At 46.2% G+C, this 21906-nt stretch overlaps 1 protein-coding gene across 1 annotated transcript in view; it reads right to left on the bottom strand.

The window, feature by feature from the left end:
* Nucleotides 1-7450: 7450 nt before the first annotated feature.
* Nucleotides 7451-21906, bottom strand: part of FAM171A1 (family with sequence similarity 171 member A1) — a 205279-nt gene continuing 190823 nt past the window's right edge. The window contains exons 6-8 of the mRNA XM_063921462.1: nt 13805-13921; nt 13278-13392; nt 7451-10202 (exon numbers count right to left, since the gene is read on the bottom strand). Of these exons, the coding sequence (XP_063777532.1) occupies nt 8624-10202; nt 13278-13392; nt 13805-13921 (1811 nt within the window). The 3' untranslated portion in view covers nt 7451-8623. The remainder of the gene's footprint in view (nt 10203-13277; nt 13393-13804; nt 13922-21906) is intronic.

The raw sequence follows: 21906 nt of genomic DNA, 5'->3' as shown, positions 1-21906 counted from the left end.
CTCTTTGCATAATAGGAAGGGTCAGATAAAGGATGAAAGGTGGTGTCTAGTATCCAGCTGTACGGTATTTTAAGGGTAACATTCCGGTGTTAGTTAGGAAAGGATCGCTTGCTCCTGCGTATAGTTATGTACAGAAGTAGATTATGAACATTAACTGTATTTGCTGTAAATTACACATGCGGTGGGAATCCAGAGGATATTACCCACAAGAGCAGTTGGGGAAAGACACAGCCCACCTGTTCAAATCCACCTATGACCTTTCCTGTAATGTAGAGACACATCCCTTTGTCCAATGAACAATGAGATTACAGGGACCATTGTATTGTGAATGTATGTTGTGTATATAAAGACCACTGTTGCCTGGTCGGACTCAGACTCTGAAGGTTTTTCTACCTGAATAGCTGAGGACTGGATCCAGGTCGCGCTTGCGATCGATTCCCCACGTATGTATATTCTCTGTAGCCATCATTATTCTCTGTTATACTGTTAGATTTCCTTGTTAGCTTGTAGTGTATAACTTGTATTTGTTTACCTTTTTTTCTCTGAATAATTCGCTGCGGGGTTAGAGCCCAGTGGTTTACACAAACCGATGTGGTGTTTTCACTTTTCTGCAAAGGGCTTTCTTAGCGTCTCAATCGCTATAACAGCATAAGCATTGTGAAGGTTTTTAGGCGTTACATCGTTACAATATGTGACTACTAAGGTTTAGAGTATAAGCATATCCTTGCATTGTTTTATTAACAAGGTTTACTGTATATCACTCTGCGAGCGTACGTGCCGCTCGTGCGTCGCGCCCATGGCTCAGCGTCTGCTACGCTAAGTGCGTACCCATACGGTACTTAGTACGCAAATAGTGTACTTAGTCCGTAGTGTGTGTAATAAGTCTAGCGGCCATGGCGGCTCCACGGTAATTGTGTATAGCTTTATGTTTTAAGGTAATATTTGACATTATCAACACCTTATACACACAGCCTGAAGGTAATTTTAGCCAATATTTTTTATAACTCTGTGCATTAAACAAAGTGTGTCTACATTCACACAATTCATTTATGTTTCATATACACCTTATACACACAGCCTGAAGGTCATTTAATACAATATTTTAATAACTTTGTGTATTAAACAAAGTTTGTGTACATTGAGCAATCAAAAAAATAAGAATTTACTTACCGATAATTCTATTTCTCATAGTCTGTAGTGGATGCTGGGGACTCCGTAAGGACCATGGGGAATAGCGGCTCCGCAGGAGACTGGGCACATCTAAAGAAAGCTTTAGGACTAACTGGTGTGCACTGGCTCCTCCCCCTATGACCCTCCTCCAAGCCTCAGTTAGGATACTGTGCCCGGACGAGCGTACACAATAAGGAAGGATTTTGAATCCCGGGTAAGACTCATACCAGCCACACCAATCACACCGTATAACCTGTGATCTGAACCCAGTTAACAGCATGATAACAGAGGAGCCTCTGAAAGATGGCTCACAACAATAATAACCCGATTTTTGTAACAATAACTATGTACAAGTATTGCAGACAATCCGCACTTGGGATGGGCGCCCAGCATCCACTACGGACTATGAGAAATAGAATTATCGGTAAGTAAATTCTTATTTTCTCTAACGTCCTAAGTGGATGCTGGGGACTCCGTAAGGACCATGGGGATTATACCAAAGCTCCCAAACGGGCGGGAGAGTGCGGATGACTCTGCAGCACCAAATGAGAGTACTCCAGGTCCTCCTCAGCCAGGATATCAATTTTGTAGAATTTTACAAACGTATTTGCTCCTGACCAAGTAGCTGCTCGGCAAAGTTGTAAAGCCGAGACCCCTCGGGCAGCCGCCCAAGATGAGCCCACCTTCCTTGTGGAGTGGGCATTTACAGATTTTTGGTTGTGGCAGGCCTGCCACAGAATGTGCAAGCTGAATTGTACTACAAATCCAACGAGCAATAGTCTGCTTAGAAGCAGGAGCACCCAGCTTGTTGGGTGCACACAGGATAAACAGCGAGTCAGATTTCCTGACTCCAGCCGTCCTGGAAACATATATTTTCAGGGCACTGACAACGTCTAGCAACTTGGAGGCCTCCAAGTCCCTAGTAGCCGCAGGCACCACCAATAGGTTGGTTCAGGTGAGACGCTGAAACCACCTTGGGGAGAAACGGAGGACGAGTCCTCAATTCCGCCCTGTCCGAATGGAAAATCAGATAAGGGCTTTTTCAGGATAAAGCCGCCAATTCTGACACGCGCCTGGCCCAGGCCAGGGCCAACAGCATGACCACTTTCCATGTGAGATATTTTAACTCCACAGATTTAAGTGGTTCAAACCAATGTGACTTTTGGAACCCAAAACTACATTGAGATCCCAAAGATCCACTGGAGGCACAAAAGGAGGCTGTATATGCAGTACCCCTTTTACAAACGTCTGAACTTCAGGGACTGAAGCTAGTTCTTTTTGGAAGAAAATTGACAGGGCCGAAATTTGAACCTTAATGGACCCCAATTTCAGGCCCATAGACGCTCCTGTTTGCAGGAAATGTAGGAATCGACCCAGTTGAATTTCCTCCGTCGGGCCTTACTGGCCTCGCACCACGCAACATATTTTCGCCAATTGCGGTGATAATGTTTTTGCGGTTACATCCTTCCTGGCTTTGATCAGGATAGGGATGACTTCATCCGGAATGTCTTTTTTCCTTCAGGATCCGGCGTTCAACCGCCATGCCGTCAAACGCAGCCGCGGTAAGTCTTGGAACAGACAGGGTCCTTGCTGGAGCAGGTCCCTTCTTAGAGGTAGAGGCCACGGATCCTCCGTGAGCATCTCTTGAAGTTCCGGTTACCAAGTCCTTCTTGGCCAATCCGGAGCCACGAATATAGTGCTTTCTCCTCTCCATCTTATCAATCTCAGTACCTTGGGTATGAGAGGCAGAGGAGGGAACACATACACTGACTGGTACACCCACGGTGTTACCAGAGCGTCTACAACTATTGCCTGAGGGTCTCTTGACCTGGCGCAATACCTGTCGAGTTTTTTAATCATGTGGACGACTTCTGGGTGAAGTCCCCACTCTCCCGGGTGGAGGTCGTGCTAAGGAAGTCTGCTTCCCAGTTGTCCACTCCCGGAATGAATACTGTTGACAGTGCTATCACATGATTTTCCGCCCAGCGAAGAATCCCTGCAGCTTCTGCCATTGCCCTCCTGCTTCTTGTGCCACCCTGTCTGTTTACGTGGGTGACTGCCATGATGTTGTCCGACTGGATCAATACCGGCTGACCTTGAAGCAGAGGTCTTGCTAAGCTTAGAGCATTGTAAATGGCCCTTAGCTTCAGGATATTTATGTGAAGTGATGTATCCAGGCTTGACCCTAAGCCCTGGATATTCCTTCCCTGTGTGACTGCTCCCCAGCCTCGCAGGCTGGCATCCGTGGTCACCAGGACCCAGTCCTGAATGCCGAATCTGCGGCCCTCTAGAAGATGAGCACTCTGCAACCACCACAGGATGGATACCCTTGTCCTTGGTGACAGGGTTATCCGCTGATGCATCTGAAAATGCGACCCGGACCATTTGTCCAGTAGGTTCCACTGGAAAGTTCTTGCGTGGAATCTAACGAATGGGATTGCTTCGTAGGAAGCCACCATTTTTACCCAGAACCCTTGTGCATTGATGCACTGAGACTTGGTTCGGTTTTAGGAGGTTCCTGACTAGCTCGGATAACTCCCTGGCTTTCTCTTCCGGGAGAAACACCTTTTTTTTTTTTTTTTTCTGGACTGTGTCCAGGAACATCCCTAGGAAACAGAAGACAAGTCGTCGGAACCAGCTGCGATTTTGGAATATTGAGAATCCAATCGTGCTGCCGCAACACTACCTGAGATAGTGCTACACCGACTTCCAACTGTTCCCTGGATCTTACCCTTATCAGGGAATCGTCCAAGTAAGGGATAACTAAAATTCCCTTCCTTCGAAGGGATATCATTTCGGCCATTACCTTGGTAAAGACCCGGGGTGTCGTCGACCATCCCTACGGCAGCGTCTGAACTGATAGTGACAGTTCTGTACCATAACCTGAGGTACCCTTGGTGAGAAGGGTAAATTTTGACATGAAGGTAAGCATCATTGATGTCCCGAGACATCATGTAGTCCCTTTCTTCCAGGTTCGCAATCACTGCTCTGAGTGACTCAATCTTGAATTTGAACCTCTGTATGTAAGTGTTCAAAGATTTTAGATTTAGAATCGGTCTCACCGAGCCGTCTGGCTTCGGTACCACAATAGTGTGGAATAATACCCCGTTCCCTGTTGCAGGAGGGGTACCTTGATTATCACCTGCTGGGAATACAGCTTGTGAATGGCTTCCAAAACTGCCTCCCTGTCAGAGGGAGACGTCGGTAAAGCCGACTTTTGGAAACGGCGAGGGGGAGACGTCTCGAATTTCAATATGTACCCTTGAGATATTACCTGAAGGATCCAGGGGTCTACTTGCGAGTGAGCCCACTGCGCACTGAAATTCATTGAGAACGGGCCCCCACCGTGCCTGAGCTTGTAAGGCCCTAGCGTCATACTGAGGGCTTTGCAGAGGCGGGAAAGGATTTCTGTTCCTGGGAACTGGGTAATCTCTTCAGCCTTTTTCCTCTCCCTCTGTCACGAGCAGAAAAGAGGAACCTTTTGTCCGCTTGCCAACAAAGGACTGCGCCTGATAATACGGCGTCTTATTTTGAGAGGCGACCTGGGGTACAAACGTGGATTTCCCAGTTGTTGCCGTGGCCACCAGGTCTAAAAGACCGACCCCAAATGTCCCCTTTCAAAGGCAATACTTCCAAATGCCGTTTGGAATCCGCATCACCTGACCATTTTACTGGTAGAATTGGACAACGCACTTATACTTGATGCCAGTCGGCAAATATTCCGCTGTGCATCCTGCATATATAGAAATGCATCTTTTAAATGCTCTATAGGCAATAATATACTATCCTTATCTAGGATATCAATATTTCCAGTCAGGGAATCCGACCATGCCAACCCAGCACTGCACCTCCAGGCTGAGGCGATTGCTGGTCGCAGTATAACACCAGTATGTGTGTGAATACATATTTGGATACGCTCCTGCTTTCTATCAGCAGGATCCTTAAGGGCGGCCATCTCATGAGAGGGTAGAGCCCTTGTTCTTACAAGCGTGTGAGCGCCTTATCCCCCCCTAGGGGGTGTTTCCCAACGCACCCTAACCTCTGGCGGGAAAGGGTATACAGCCAATACTTTTTAAGAAATTATCAATTGTTATCGGGGGGAAACCCACGCATCATCACACACCTCATTTTATTTCTCAGATTCAGGAAAACTACAGGTAGTTTTTCCCTCACTGAACATAATACCCCTTTTTGGTGGTACTCGTATTATCAGAAATGTATAAAACATTTTTCATTGTCTCAATCATGTAACGTGTGGCCCTACTGGAAATCACGGTTGTCTCTTCACCGTCGACACAGGAGTCAGTATCCGTGTCGGCGTCTGTATCTGCCATCTGAGGTAACGGGCGCTTTAGAGCCCCTGACGGCCTATGAGACGTCTGGACAGGCACAAGCTGAGTAGCCGGCTGTCTCATGTCAACCACTGTTTTTTTATACAGAGCTGACACTGTCACGTAATTTTCAACAGTACATCCACTCAGGTGTCGACCCCCCTAGGTGGTGACATCACTGTTACAGACACTCTGCTCCGTCTCCACATCATTTTTCTCCTCATACATGTCGACACAAACGTACCGACACACAGCACACACACAGGGAATGCTCTGATAGAGGACAGGACCCCACTAGCCCTTTGGGGAGACAGAGGGAGAGTATGCCAGCACACACCAGAGCGCTATATATATATATATACAGGGATAACCTTATATAAGTGTTTTTCCCCTTATAGCTGCTGTATGTTTTAATACTGTGCCTAATTAGTGCCCCCCTCTCTTTTTTTAACCCTTTCTGTAGTGTAGTGACTGCAGGGAAGAGCCAGGGAGCTTCCCTCCAACTGAGCTGTGAGGGAAAATGGCGCCAGTGTGCTGAGGAGATAGGCTCCGCCCCCTTTTCGGCGGCCTTATCACCCGTTTTTCTGTATATTCTGGCAGGGGTTAAATGCATCCATATAGCCCAGGAGCTATATGTGATGTATTTTTTTTGCCATGTAAGGTATTTTTATCATGTTTTACTGCGTCTCAGGGCGCCCCCCCCAGCGCCCTGCACCCTCAGTGACCGGAGTATGAAGTGTGCTGAGAGCAATGGCGCACAGCTGCAGTGCTGTGCGCTACCTTATTGAAGACAGGAACGTCTTCTGCCGCCGATTTTTTAGGACCTCTTCGCTCTTCTGGCTCTGTAAGGGGGCCGGCGGCGCGGCTCCGGGACCCATCCAGGCTGGGCCTGTGATCGTCCCTCTGGAGCTAATGTCCAGTAGCCAAGAAGCCCAATCCACTCTGCACGCAGGTGAGTTCGCTTCTTCTCCCCTTAGTCCCTCGATGCAGTGAGCCTGTTGCCAGCAGGTCTCACTGAAAATAACAAACCTAAACTAAAACTTTCACTAAGAAGATCAGGAGAGCCCCTAGTGTGCACCCTTCTCGTCGGGCACAGAAATCTAACTGGGGCTTGGAGGAGGGTCATAGTGGGAGGAGCCAGTGCACACCAGTTAGTCCTAAAGCTTTCTTTAGATGTGCCCAGTCTCCTGCGGAGCCGCTATTCCCCATGGTCCTTGCGGAGTCCCCAGCATCCACTTAGGACGTTAGAGAAACAAAGGTTTCACTATCTCACTCTCACTCAAAAAAGTCAGTATTTCGGAATATTTGGATATGGGATACTCAACCTGTATAAGTGTTTAATAAGCTTTTTAAAGGCGCAGGTCATTTTAAAACCAAATTTTCCTAGGACAGTGATGGCTAACCATGACACTCCAGCTGTTGTTGAACTACACATCCCAGCGTGCCCTGCATCAGTTTTAGCATGACCAAATAGCAAAACTGTAGCAGGGCATGCTGGGATGTGTAGTTCAACAACAGCTGGAGTGACAAGGTTAGCCATTACTGCCCTAGGATGTTTATAATGTGCCACAATTTAGTCTTCTGATTGGCTCTAGAGTACGGTTGTTTATTGATAAGTCCACCATTAAGTTGATGGTTAAAGCTTTTGGAACAAAAGGCCCACTCCCATAAGTGCACAGATCATGGCAATGCATGCCAAAACACCACATCCAATATCCCCCATCAGAGCACACACCCCCCCCCCTCCCCCAAGCCCATATAGCGATTGGTGGTCCCCTACAAGTGGCAAAACTATATGCCGTCAATGGTGCCCTTTACTTCTGAGTGGTGTCATCTCCACCTACCTCAAAGCTTGTACACAAACAGAATCCCAACACATACTTAAACACACAATAAATGAAAACATCCCTTTGAAACAACCTAAAAATTGGGCACCACAAGTAACAAAGCATTTTTTTAAGGTTTTATTTTAATAATTCTTGTATAACCAAGCAGTTCTTTAAAGAGAATGCACAGAAAAGTCATTCCAGCACTTAATAAATGTTCTCACATTCTCTGCCCTCCAAGTCTTCCGGGAGCAGCTTGAATCAACTATCAAAGAAAGAGAAACCATATTTACATAAATATTATGCTCGTGACACTACAAAAGGGTCTAGATGACTTCTAGTTCTTCAGCTACATTGATCTCTACAGTACACAATGGAATTCAGAGCATACATATACTGAAACGGAGAGAGTGAATAAGACATCTGGTTCATGCAAAAAAATAAAATAAAAATAACATATTTGATTGGATGAGTTAAACATTTGGGAAGCTATTAAAAAAGGCACTTGGAGAATAGAGATCAACTTCTATGGACACAAAACGGGCAATGCATTATTTTTTTTTAAAGTTTTGTTTGTTTAGAAACCTCAAAACAAAAGCTTTTAATACCAAAAAAGTTCCAACTCACAGCTTTCGTGTAGAAATACATTACAAAATAAGGAGAGTAAAGAAGATAAAAGCAGGTTATAATGAAAACCAGAAAGTATATTTATAAAACATTTTTACAGCCTCTTAAAAGAAAAAAGAAAAATTAAGAAAAAATTAAAAAGCAGCCCCTAGGCAAAAATGTCAGTTGGTGTAAAAGCAGCAATGCATAGCCTTTTTCAGTAATGTCTACATGGCGACGCTGAATATCATTTTCTCCTGTAGAATGCAGATGTACAGTAAACATTGTGATATAATTGGTTTCAGAACTACAAAGCTGTCACATGCTCCCTTTACCAGGAGGTTAGTGGTCAGAACCTAGCAACAAAGTCAAGTTTTTTTACAATATTTAGCAACCAGTAAAAAAAAAAAAAAAAACTGGGATAGAGGGATAGTGCTACACTTAAACTATTTGTTTCTTTTTAACGGTAAAAGATTCCTTAAATTCCATTCAAAGATTCCTTTCACTTATCCTTCCAACCCTTTGAGTAAAACGTCTTAAAAGTTTAATAACTGACCAGTTCATATTTCACAGGGAGAACTACCTTACCCCTTCTTCCTCCCGCCCCCCTCCCAGCCCTTATAAATGAAGCATTCCCAAAGAAAGACTATTTGGCAAATTTATTTTTACTCCACTTTGTGGTATAGCAACTTATTTCATATTGAAAGCCAGAAGCGGTCGCTCTTCTCGTTTTTGCCACGGACTCTTTTTATTCTCTCCTTGATCATCAGAACCATCGTCGTTAATGGAGTAGTCGCGTTCGGGACTGTTTAATGGCACTGGTGAGGAATCTTCAGTTCGTTTAATGGTTTCTTCCTGAAGGCTGGGTAACTGGCCACCACTCCTTCTTGCCGGCGCCTCATTGAAAGGTCTATTATCCTCTGGGCTGCACACTGCTGTTCCGCATTCACTACCACTTTGGTCCATATCCTCTAAATAAACAAGCTGTGTGTAAGCCGTGCTGTCAGACATCTTCTGCTCATGATGGTGGTGCTCCTGTAGGGTTGGATGCTGCAGCATTGAAAATTTCTCGCCTCTCCCTTTTCTACCGGGTTTTGGCTCGTTCATGTCAACGCCGGAATCCAAACTGGCATCGTTGCTCCCGTTTTTCCCTGCTCTTTGGAGATCAATGTATGAATGTCTAATATGTGCATTTGTGCGGCCATCTAAAGACACAAACCAGGCACGGGGATGGGGCATTGGTCTTCCACCGCCAAGCTCCATCAAAGCTTTCTCTGTCAGGAGTTGCACCTCGCCATTCATTTGAGCAATGGTGGCATCATTCAGTGAGGCCGGGATAGAAACAGATTCGGACATCACAGTGTTTTGTGTGTTCCATTCAATTCCATCTTCGTCTTGCAAGTGCTGCTGCGATACGGCTTGAGAGGCCAGTTGTGAAGACTGCATCTGCTGAGGATGTTGAGAGTGAGATTTCGAAAGCTCAGCTTGAAGCCGTTCAAACTCATACTGCTGTTCAGCCGACACAATTAGCTGTTGGCCAACGAAAGGGTGTTCACCTTGCAGTTTCATGTAGTGAGCTGGAATCACCAGCGTAGGCAGAACATTTCTGTAAACACTGTCATTCACTTGATCAACAGAGTTGTAGCATATAAGTTGACCTGGACGAGGGAAAGAGGTTGGCCTTTCAAGGTGATCTACAGACTTAGACATCATACATTCATTGGGTCGTCGGTCTAGGACCTGCTCTGGTTCAGGTGCAGAAGGCACTAGGTGACTTTGTTCCTGAATGTTTGGCTTACTTCCTGCCGTAAGATGGTTTGTAGATGACTGATCTTTGTTTTTGCTTTCAAATAAAGGCTGACAGATCACTGAGTTGTAACTCCGACGGTACTCATCATTCATGGGAGACGCATAACCATCAGAGATTTCTGTTGACTTCCTCGACTTCAATAGGAACTGGTCCAAAGACTTATTGTACACATGTCTTAAAGTCCCACTCTGAGTCAGGTTATCCAAGGACATTCGACTCTTCTCGTCGTGGTGAGAAATCAGCTCCTCTCTTGAGCTGAATTCCTGTGAGGTATTATATGAAGGTTTGAGCATTGGTGTATGTATATCGGCCTCGCCACTAGAGGACATCATCTCCATGTGGATAGGGCTAATTAAATTGATGTGGGACATAGACGTTGCCTGATCCTTCTTGGAAGAATCCAGAGCAGATGTGAGCTGAAGCTTTCGGTGATGTTGACGTGGCTTTAAACATTTCCTCCTGGCAAAACCAAAACGAAGAGATTATTAATGGTACAAAAAAAAAAAAAAAAATACAACTCAACGGCAAAATGTATAAAAATGCAGAGTTCTATGGATGGGGGTTCTATTTAAGATGGGATGTTGCCCATAGCAATCAATCAGATTCTACTTATTTATCTAGCACCTTCTAGAAGATAATGCCTGGAATTGGATTGGTTGCTATGGGCAACATCCCATCATAAATAGAACTCCCATCTTAGTAAATGTACCCCTGTGAGTGTGTTTGGTGCTGGGTTTAACTTGTAGATGGAAGTGTGATATCAATTTATCAAAGAAATAGAATAAAGTTGCGACCAGCCAAAAAGTGATTTCAGATAAGGTTTAAAGATTAATGTTTTCATGTACAGAGATTACTATTTATTGTGGAGTCAACTGAAGTTTCAAATACTGCACTATGGGGTATATGCAATTGCGGTCGAATTGCCGAAAATGTGGAAAAACGGGTCATTTTCGACACCAAATAACTGTCGAATTTGATTCGACAATTCAATACAGTACTTTTCGACAAAAAACCTGCCATTTCATCTTCAACTTTTGGCAATTCGACATTTTTTCAATTCGACATGTCTGCAATGTTAAAATGCGGCTTTTCGACAAAAGTATATTCAATTGAAGAATGTCAATTCGACAAAAGTGCTTTTTGACAGTCATTTCGTCAATTTCATTCTGCCTCATTTTCCGGTCGTGATCTAATTTTTTTTTAAAACATACATTTTTTTGTGCTTTTTTTATTGCTAATAACATATCTATTTATATTAGAAGGGATTATCTACTTGGTTTGTCCTTAGGAGCCACAAGTATTATTTAATCGATTTTTTTAAAAAGAATATATATTTTTTTTTTACTAACTACAATAATATGGAGAGATCAGTGCATGTTTTTAGGTTGGAAGGGGTGTGAAAGTGTTAGAATTCCTGAAAAAAAAAAAAAATGTGTGGGGTCCCCCTTCCTAAGCATAACCAGCCTCGGGCTCTTTGAGCCGGTCCTGGTTGTAAAAATATAGGGGGGGGAAATGACAGGGGTTCCCCCGTATTTTAACAACCAGCACCGGGCTCTGCGCCTGGTCCTGGTGCAAAAAATACGGGGGACAAAAGATGTAGGGGTCCCCCGTATTTTTCACACCAGCACCGGGCTCCACTAGCCAGAGATATAATGCCACAGCCAGGGGACACTTTTATATTGGTCCCTGCGGCCGTGGCATTAAATCTCCATCTAGTCACCCCTGGCCGGGGTACCCAGGAGGAGTGGGGACCCCTTAAATCAAGGAGTCCCCCCTCCAGCCACCCAAGGGCCTGGGGATGGGGGGCTGATAGCCATGTGTAAAAAAAAAAAAAGAATATTGTTTTTTGTAGCAGCTTGGGGGGGAGGCTTGCTGGGACTTGTAGTTCTGCTACAAAAAACAATATTCTTTTTTTTGACACATGGCTATCAGCCCCCCATCCCCAGGCCCTTGGGTGGCTGGAGGGGGGTGACCCCTTGATTTAAGGGGTCCACATTCCTCCAGTGTACCCCGGCCAGGGGTGACTAGTTGGGGATTTAATGCCACGGCCGCAGGGACCAATATTAAAAGTGTCCCCCGTCTGTGGCATTATCTCTCTGGCTAGTGAAGCCCGGTGCTGGTGTGAAAATACGGGGGACCCCTACGTCTTTTGTCCCCCGTATTTTTTGCACCAGGACCAGGCACAGAGCCCGGTGCTGGTTGTTAAAATACGGGGGAACCCCTGTCATCCCCCCCCCCCCCCCCCCGTATTTTTACAACCAGGACCGGCTCAAAGAGCCCGAGGCTGGTTATGCTTAGGAGGTGGGACCCCAAGGATTTTTTTTCAGGATTTTTTTTTTTTTTTTTTTAACACTTTTGTGCCGCCCACTATTCGTCAATTGGTCCGTTTTTCGACAGCAGGACTGTCCAATCCGTTATTTATTGAATATGTCGAATTCGGGTCCCGGCGGGAGGGTTTCGACTGTCGAATTGTGTCGAATCCAAAAACGGTCAAATTCCAGCCGGAATTCGACTGCAATTGCATATACCCCTATAAGTGCTTTACCTTTATTGTGTGGGGGGTTTTTTTTTTGTAAATCATTTTTAGGATAAAAAAAATGTCTGGTGATATTACCGGATTTTATTATATATTTTTTTCAAGTAGACTTCAGCTTTAAGAAGTGTATTTTTTTTTTTATTCACCTTTTTTGTGAAGCACCAAAAGAATGAGAATAAATACCAAAAAAGTAACAACATAAATGGCAGATTGCTGCTTGTTGGTATGTCACACACGGACAATAGCAAGGAGAACCTGCTTCTACTATATGTTCACTGTAAGGAGCACTGCTACATTTGATACTAAGAGGGTAATTCAATTGTCAGTGATTCTTTTTCGCAGTAAAATCTCATTTTACCGTACTTTTTTATTTTTTGTTGGTGGTGGTGGTGGGGGGTGTTGTTTTAAGTACCCTGTTTATTTCACCACGGCCACAAAAACGCTGCACTTATAGGGGGATTTTTTTTCCGGGCAAGTGAAAAAAAAATCTCAGATAGTGCCGGCTATCGGTGATAATTGGATTCCCCCCTAATTTGTTGCGTAATTTATGGCGGCTACTTGAATTCTCCCCCAAGGAGGGGGAAGTACAGACACAAACTGTAATCATTTCTAGTTGTGGTATTATTACATTTTAGACATTGTGCTCCAAATTGTGTGTGTATGGGGCGGTGGGGTGGGGTGATTGGGGGTGGGGGGGGGGGGGGGGGGGGGGTTGAAGAATCACAAGGATAAATAAAAGAGCTTATATTAAGAGGATGGTTATTTCAAATCCATTAACAAAACCTTATACTTTAGCAGGATGTTTGCCTAGACATGATCAAGGGCCATCATGAAATAACACAAACCCCTTAATACTGATGTGCAACACAGTCTGTAGCATGCATGCTTAGCAAGCTTACAGAGAGATACACAGTCCACCACGGCTCCTGAGGCACTATGCCCCATATTGAGGTATGTCAGCGGCATGCAGAGTTACAGAACGGAACACGTAGGCTTACCTGCAGTAATACAGCAGCAGGCAGAACAGGACCAGCAGGATAAACACAATGCCTCCTAATATCGCCAAGAGGAAGTAGGTGTGATAGCTTGTGAAGTCCGGTGTCACTACTGGATCTGAAAGCCAAAAGGGAACCAGTGAGACCATCTTTCTGTATAGGCATAAAGGGAAGTACAGTAATCCGTATGCACAAGCCAAGCACCGGGCTAGAGGCCTGACTCAGAGATGTGCCTTAATGCAGTTTTTTGCAGCTGCGATCCCGTATGTTGCCGATGTGCGAAAATACGCTACTGCTATAGTCACACTGCCCACCTATACCATAGGTCAGTGGACCCAGTGCCTCAGGTTCCATAATCTCGCCCCCCGCCCACTCAGGTAGAGAATGAGACAAAGCAGTAACACCTGAAGGCGAGTAAATGAAGGCGGTACACTTAGAAGAAAGAGATATTTAGAGTTAAAGATCAATAATTAGAACTTTTACTTAAACTAATAATACTATTTCTACTACATAAACCATTATATTATTACCTGGGTTTGAGGGGGACATGGCAGCGACCCAGTATCCCATCTGTGGTGCAATGTACGTCCAGGTCAGCTGGTTTCCCTCCTGCTGGATGACCCCAATGCTACTCTTCACCCATGTTCCTGTTACAGGACAGACATTAGGAGCAGGATCAGCATGTGACATGAGGCAACGCTTTCATACAAGGCAGAGTAGGGAGTGATGGTTAATGGCTGCACTGAGAGATGTGCAGCTTGGAATCAGTATGATTTACCGGTGGTCGGGATGTCGCCCGTCAGTATACAGACAACGGCATCCAGTATGCCGGCAGCAGGGTGAGCGTAGAGTGTCCCCTTGTGGGAACGCGCATGTTCTATTCCCACTCTTTGGGTGTTGTGGACACCCACAAATGGGAATAGCCCCTGTTAACCGGAAATTCCGTCTGGCGGCATTGTCAGCAGTCGGGATTCTGGTGTCGGTATCCTGACCGACGGCAATTTACCTGCATCCCTGTAGGGGGTGTGGTATGAAAGGTAGATAGTATCTAGGTCGACAGTGTCTATTGGTCGACAGTAACTAGGTCGACAGGGTCTTTAGGTTGACAGGGTCTAGGTCGACATGAGTTTTTTTATGGGGGGGTTGTATCTTTTTCTTCGTAGAGTGACCGGGAACCCCAATTAGTGCACCGTGTCCCCTCGCGGCACAGGTTACTGTTCCCAACTGTAGTCCACGTGGATCGTTAAGTATGAAAAGGTTCAAAAAAGGGAAAAAAAATCGTGAAAAACTCATGTCGACCTTTTGACCTGTCAACCTAGAACATGTCGACCTAGAGACCCTGTCGTCCAATAGTGGTCGACCTAGAGACCGGATCCCCCCTGCAGGTTACATGACAGAAATTAACCAGATATGCATGAGATAAATGGTCATCACATTAATGCTACAACATGGACACAGTTCAGCTCATCTGAGGACAGACGGGCCTATTCATGAAGCAGTGAAAAGTGTGTAGAAGTGAGCCAGTGGAGAAGTTGCCCATGGCTACCAATCAGCTGCCACGTATAATTTTATAGAAATCGCTTGACAAATGTTACTTAAAATAAGAATTTACTTACCGATAATTCTATTTCTCGGAGTCCGTAGTGGATGCTGGGGTTCCTGAAAGGACCATGGAGGATAGCGGCTCCGCAGGAGACAGGGCACAAAAAGTAAAGCTTTACGATCAGGTGGTGTGTACTGGCTCCTCCCCCTATGACCCTCCTCCAAGCCTCAGTTAGGATACTGTGCCCGGACGAGCGTACACAATAAGGAAGGATTTATGAATCCCGGGTAAGACTCATACCAGCCACACCAATCACACCGTACAACCTGTGATCTAAACCCAGTTAACAGTATGATAACAGAGGAGCCTCTGAAAGATGGCTCCCTACAACAATAACCCGAATTAGGTAACAATAACTATGTACAATTATTGCAGATAATCCGCACTTGGGATGGGCGCCCAGCATCCACTACGGACTCCGAGAAATAGAATTATCGGTAAGTAAATTCTTATTTTCTCTATCGTCCTAGTGGATGCTGGGGTTCCTGAAAGGACCATGGGGATTATACCAAAGCTCCCAAACGGGCGGGAGAGTGCGGATGACTCTGCAGCACCGAATGAGAGAACTCCAGGTCCTCCTTAGCCAGGGTATCAAATTTGTAGAATTTTACAAACGTGTTCTCCCCCGACCACGTAGCCGCTCGGCAGAGTTGTAATGCCGAGACCCCTCGGGCAGCCGCCCAAGAAGAACCCACCTTCCTTGTGGAGTGGGCTTTTACCGATTTTGGCTGTGGCAGGCCTGCCACAGAATGTGCAAGCTGAATCGTACTACAAATCCAGCGAGCAATAGTCTGCTTAGACGCAGGAGCGCCCAACTTGTTGGGAGCATATAGTATAAACAGTGAGTCAGATTTCCTGACTCCAGCTGTCCTTGAAATGTATATTTTTAAAGCTCTGACAACGTCCAACAACTTGGAGTCCTCCAAGTCGCTTGTAGCCGCAGGCACTACAATAGGCTGGTTCAGATGAAATGCTGACACCACCTTAGGGAGAAAATGCGGACGAGTCCGCAGTTCTGCCCTGTCCGAATGGAAAATCAGATATGGGCTTTTGTAAGATAAAGCTGCCAGTTCTGACACTCTCCTGGCCGAAGCCAGGGCTAGTAGCATGGTCACTTTCCATGTGAGATATTTCAAATCCACAGTTTTTAGTGGTTCAAACCAATGAGATTTGAGAAAGTCCAAAACAACATTGAGATCCCACGGTGCCACTGGAGGCACCACAGGGGGCTGTATATGCAGCACTCCCTTAACAAAAGTCTGGACTTCAGGAACTGAAGCCAATTCTTTCTGGAAGAAAATCGACAGGGCCGAAATTTGAACCTTAATAGATCCCAATTTGAGACCCATAGACAATCCTGATTGCAGGAAATGTAGGAATCGACCCAGTTGAAATTCCTCCGTCGGAGCACTCCGATCCTCGCACCACGCAACATATTTTCGCCAAATGCGGTGATAATGTTGCGCGGTTACTTCCTTCCTTGCTTTAATCAAAGTAGGAATGACTTCTTCCGGCATGCCTTTTTCCTTTAGGATCCGGCGTTCAACCGCCATGCCGTCAAACGCAGCCGCGGTAAGTCTTGAAACAGACAGGGACCCTGCTGAGGCAAGTCCCTTCTCAGAGGTAGAGGCCACGGATCTTCCGTGATCATCTCTTGAAGTTCCGGGTACCAAGTCCTTCTTGGCCAATCCGGAACCACTAGTATCGTTCTTACGCCTCTTTGCCGTATAATTCTCAATACTTTTGGTATGAGAGGCAGAGGAGGAAACACATACACCGACTGGTACACCCAAGGCGTTACCAGCGCGTCCACAGCTATTGCCTGCGGATCTCTTGACCTGGCGCAATACCTGTCCAGTTTTTTTGTTGAGGCGAGACGCCATCATGTCCACCATTGGTCTTTCCCAACGGGTTACCAGCATGTGGAAAACTTCTGGATGAAGACCCCACTCTCCCGGGTGAAGGTCGTGTCTGCTGAGGAAGTCTGCTTCCCAGTTGTACACTCCCGGGATGAACACTGCTGACAGTGCTATCACATGATTCTCTGCCCAGCGAAGAATCCTTGCAGCTTCTGCCATTGCACTCCTGCTTCTTGTGCCGCCCTGTCTGTTCACATGGGCGACTGCCGTGATGTTGTCCGACTGGATCAACACCGGTTTTCCTTGAAGCAGAGGTTCTGCCTGGCTTAGAGCATTGCAGATTGCTCTTAGTTCCAGAATGTTTATGTGAAGAGACGTTTCCAGGCTCGACCACACGCCCTGGAAGTTTCTTCCTTGTGTGACTGCTCCCCAGCCTCTCAGGCTGGCGTCCGTGGTCACCAGGATCCAATCCTGTATGCCGAATCTGCGGCCCTCCAATAGATGAGCACTCTGCAACCACCACAGAAGAGATACCCTTGTCCTTGGAGACAGGGTTATCCGCTGGTGCATCTGAAGATGCGACCCTGACCATTTGTCCAACAGATCCCTCTGGAAAATTCTTGCGTGGAATCTGCCGAATGGAATTGCTTCGTAAGAAGCCACCATTTTTCCCAGGACTCTTGTGCATTGATGTACAGACACCTTTCCTGGTTTTAGGAGGTTCCTGACAAGTTCGGATAACTCCTTGGCTTTTTCCTCCGGGAGAAAAACCTTTTTCTGAACAGTGTCCAGAATCATCCCTAGGAACAGCAGACGTGTTGTCGGAATTAACTGGGATTTTGGAATATTCAGAATCCACCCGTGCTGTTTTAGCACTTCTTGAGACAGTGCTAATCCCATCTCTAGCTGTTCTCTGGACCTTGCCCTTATTAGGAGATCGTCCAAGTATGGGATAATTAATACGCCTTTTCTTCGAAGAAGAATCATCATCTCGGCCATTACCTTGGTAAAGACCCGAGGTGCCGTGGACAATCCAAACGGCAGCGTCTGAAACTGATAGTGACAGTTCTGTACGACGAACCTGAGGTACCCCTGGTGTGAGGGGTAAATTGGAACGTGGAGATACGCATCCTTGATGTCCAAGGATACCATAAAGTCCCCTTCTTCCAGGTTCGCTATCACTGCTCTGAGTGACTCCATCTTGAACTTGAACTTCTTTATGTACAGGTTCAAGGATTTCAGATTTAGAATAGGTCTTACCGAGCCATCCGGCTTCGGTACCACAAATAGAGTGGAATAATACCCCTTTCCTTGTTGTAAAAGAGGTACCTTGACTATCACCTGCTGAGAGTACAGCTTGTGAATGGCTTCCAAGACCGTCACCCTGTCGGAGGGGGACGTTGGTAAAGCAGACTTCAGGAAACGGCGAGGTGGATCCGTCTCTAGTTCCAACCTGTACCCCTGAGATATTATCTGCAGGATCCAGGGATCTACCTGCGAGTGAGCCCACTGCGCGCTGAAATTCTTGAGACGACCCCCCACCGCCCCCGAGTCCGCTTGAGAAGCCCCAGCGTCATGCTGAGGCTTTTGTAGAAGCGGGGGAGGGCTTCTGTTCCTGGGAAGGAGCTGCCTGTTGCAGTCTCTTCCCCCTTCCTCTGCCTCGTGGCAGATATGAATATCCCTTTGCTCTCTTGTTTTTAAAGGAACGAAAGGGCTGCGGTTGAAAAGTCGGTGTCTTTTTCTGTTGGGGAGTGACTTGAGGTAAAAAGGTGGATTTCCCGGCTGTAGCCGTGGCCACCAAATCCGATAGACCGACACCAAATAACTCCTCCCCTTTATACGGCAAAACTTCCATATGCCGTTTTGAGTCCGCATCACCTGACCACTGTCGCGTCCATAAACTTCTTCTGGCCGAAATGGACATAGCACTTACCCGTGATGCCAGTGTGCAAATATCCCTCTGTGCATCACGCATATAAAGAAATGCATCCTTTATTTGCTCTAAAGACAGTAAAACATTGTCCCTATCCAGGGTATCAATATTTTCAATCTGGGACTCTGACCAAGCTACCCCAGCACTGCACATCCAGGCTGTCGCTATAGCTGGTCGTAGTATAACACCTGTATGTGTGTATATACTTTTTTGGATATTTTCCATCCTCCTATCTGCTGGATCTTTAAGTGCGGCCGTCTCAGGAGAGGGTAACGCCACTTGTTTTGATAAGCGTGTGAGCACCTTGTCCACCCTAGGAGGTGTTTCCCAGCGCGCCCTAACCTCTGGCGGGAAAGGGTATAAAGCCAATAACTTCTTTGAAATTAGCATTTTTTTATCGGGGGCAACCCACGCTTCATCACACACCTCATTTAATTCATCTGATTCAGGAAAAACTATAGGTAGTTTTTTCACACCCCACATAATACCCTGTTTTGTGGTACCTGTAGTATCAGCAATATGTAACGCCTCCTTCATTGCCAAAATCATATAACGTGTGGCCCTACTGGAAAATACGGTTGATTCATCACCGTCGCCACTGGAATCAGTGCCTGTGTCTGGGTCTGTGTCGACCGACTGAGGCAAAGGGCGTTTTACAGCCCCTGACGGTGTTTGAGGCGCCTGGACAGGTGCTAATTGATTGTCCGGCCGTCTCATGTCGTCAAACGACTGCTTTAGCGTGTTGACACTATCCCGTAATTCCATAAATAAAGGCATCCATTCTGGTGTCGACCCCCTAGGGGGTGACATCCCCATATTTGGCAATTGCTCCGCCTCCACACCAATATCGTCCTCATACATGTCGACACACACGTACCGACCCACAGCAGACACACAGGGAATGCTCTTAAAGAAGACAGGACCCCACTAGCCCTTTGGGGAGACAGAGGGAGAGTTTGCCAGCACACACCAAAAAGCGCTATATATGACAGGGATAGCCTTATAATAAGTGCTCCCTGTATAGCTGCTTTAATAATATAATTTTGCCACAATTTTGCCCCCCCTCTCTTGTTTTACCCTGTTTCTGTAGTGCAGTGCAGGGGAGAGCCTGGGAGCCTTCCTGACCAGCGGAGCTGTGTGAGGAAAATGGCGCTGTGTGCTGAGGAGATAGGCCCCGCCCCTTTTTCGGCGGGCTCGTCTCCCGCTCTTTAGTGGATTCTGGCAGGGGTTAAATATCTCCATATAGCCCCCGGAGGCTATATGTGAGGTATTTTTAGCCAAAATAGGTTTTCATTTGCCTCCCAGGGCGCCCCCCTCCCAGCGCCCTGCACCCTCAGTGACTGCCGTGTGAAGTGTGCTGAGAGGAAAATGGCGCACAGCTGCAGTGCTGTGCGCTACCTTAAGAAGACTGAGGAGTCTTCTGCCGCCGATTCTGGACCTCTTCTCGTTTCAGCATCTGCAAGGGGGCCGGCGGCGAGGCTCCGGTGACCATCCAGGCTGTACCTGTGATCGTCCCTCTGGAGCTAATGTCCAGTAGCCAAGAAGCCAATCCATCCTGCACGCAGGTGAGTTCACTTCTTCTCCCCTAAGTCCCTCGTTGCAGTGATCCTGTTGCCAGCAGGACTCACTGTAAAATAAAAAACCTAAGCTAAACTTTTCTAAGCAGCTCTTTAGGAGAGCCACCTAGATTGCACCCTTCTCGGCCGGGCACAAAAATCTAACTGAGGCTTGGAGGAGGGTCATAGGGGGAGGAGCCAGTACACACCACCTGATCGTAAAGCTTTACTTTTTGTGCCCTGTCTCCTGCGGAGCCGCTATCCCCCATGGTCCTTTCAGGAACCCCAGCATCCACTAGGACGACAGAGAAAAGCCGATTGGTTGCCATGGGCGATTTCTCCACTCTTTTCACTGCTTCATGAATAGACCCCATAGACATCAGCTGTTACCATCATGACCCAAATCACATGTATCATTACTTAGAGGTCAATGTACGAAGCCTTACGGGGATATTCAATTTGCCCCGAAGAGACATCGGGAATAAAACCCCCCGATGTTTCTTCGGGTGTTGCAGTCAGGCTATTCGATTAGCCTCGAAACCTGGGTGTTTTCGGGTGAAGTAGCCCCGTTCCCGGATGAAAACGGGGCTGTTATCGGGGATTTTGCTTTGCCTGCCAGAGGCTTATCAGGGCTAATTAGATAGACACCCCCGGCGATAAATTACACCCGACAGCAAGTCGGAGTAATTGAATATCCCAGTTTGGGAGAGGTAACGTGGATGGAGATAAAGTCAGCTCCTAACGGCCATGTTACAGGCGGTGTTTGAAAAATGACATTTAGGAGCTGATTGGCTGGTACCTCATCCCTGTCCAAAGCTTAGTACATAGACCCCTTAGGCGGAGATGTATTAAGCAGTTATAAAAGTGACAGGATTTATATAGCGCCATACCCCTGTGCTACCAATGTAAACAATTAGGTATATTTACTTCATAAAATCAGAAATGTAGAGAAAACCGTTGCAATATACAATAATAGTAAATACTAATGCAGTAGTTTCGTTATTATCAAACCTGCTTTAGTAATATTCTACTTAGGCTATGTATTCTTTTCACTGTCTATCTTGAATGATAGGTGAATTAAAAAAAAAAAAAAAAATACACTGTCAAACAGCAGATTATATCGCACTACTGTAAATAAAATAATAAGAATTTACTCACCAGTAATTCTATTTCTCGTAGTCCGTAGTGGATGCTGGGAACTCCGTAAGGACCATGGGGAATAGCGGGCTCCGAAGGAGGCTGGGCACTCTAGAAAGATCTTAGACTACCTGGTGTGCACTGGCTCCTCCCACTATGACCCTCCTCCAAGCCTCAGTTAGGTACTGTGCCCGGACGAGCGTACACAATAAGGAAGGATTTTGAATCCCGGGTAAGACTCATACCAGCCACACCAATCACACCGTACAACTCGTGATATGAAACACAGTTAACAGTATGAAACAATAGAGCCTCTCAACAGATGGCTCAACAATAACCCGATTTAGTTAACAATAACTATGTACAAGTATTGCAGATAAACCGCACTTGGGATGGGCGCCCAGCATCCACTACGGACTACGAGAAATAGAATTACCGGTGAGTAAATTCTTATTTTCTCTAACGTCCTAGTGGATGCTGGGAACTCCGTAAGGACCATGGGGATTATACCAAAGCTCCCAAACGGGCGGGAGAGTGCGGATGA

Source organism: Pseudophryne corroboree, chromosome 5 (genome assembly GCF_028390025.1).
Source record: "Pseudophryne corroboree isolate aPseCor3 chromosome 5, aPseCor3.hap2, whole genome shotgun sequence".
Lineage (NCBI taxonomy): Eukaryota > Metazoa > Chordata > Amphibia > Anura > Myobatrachidae > Pseudophryne > Pseudophryne corroboree.
This window is presented reverse-complemented; position numbering and strand designations above follow the sequence as displayed.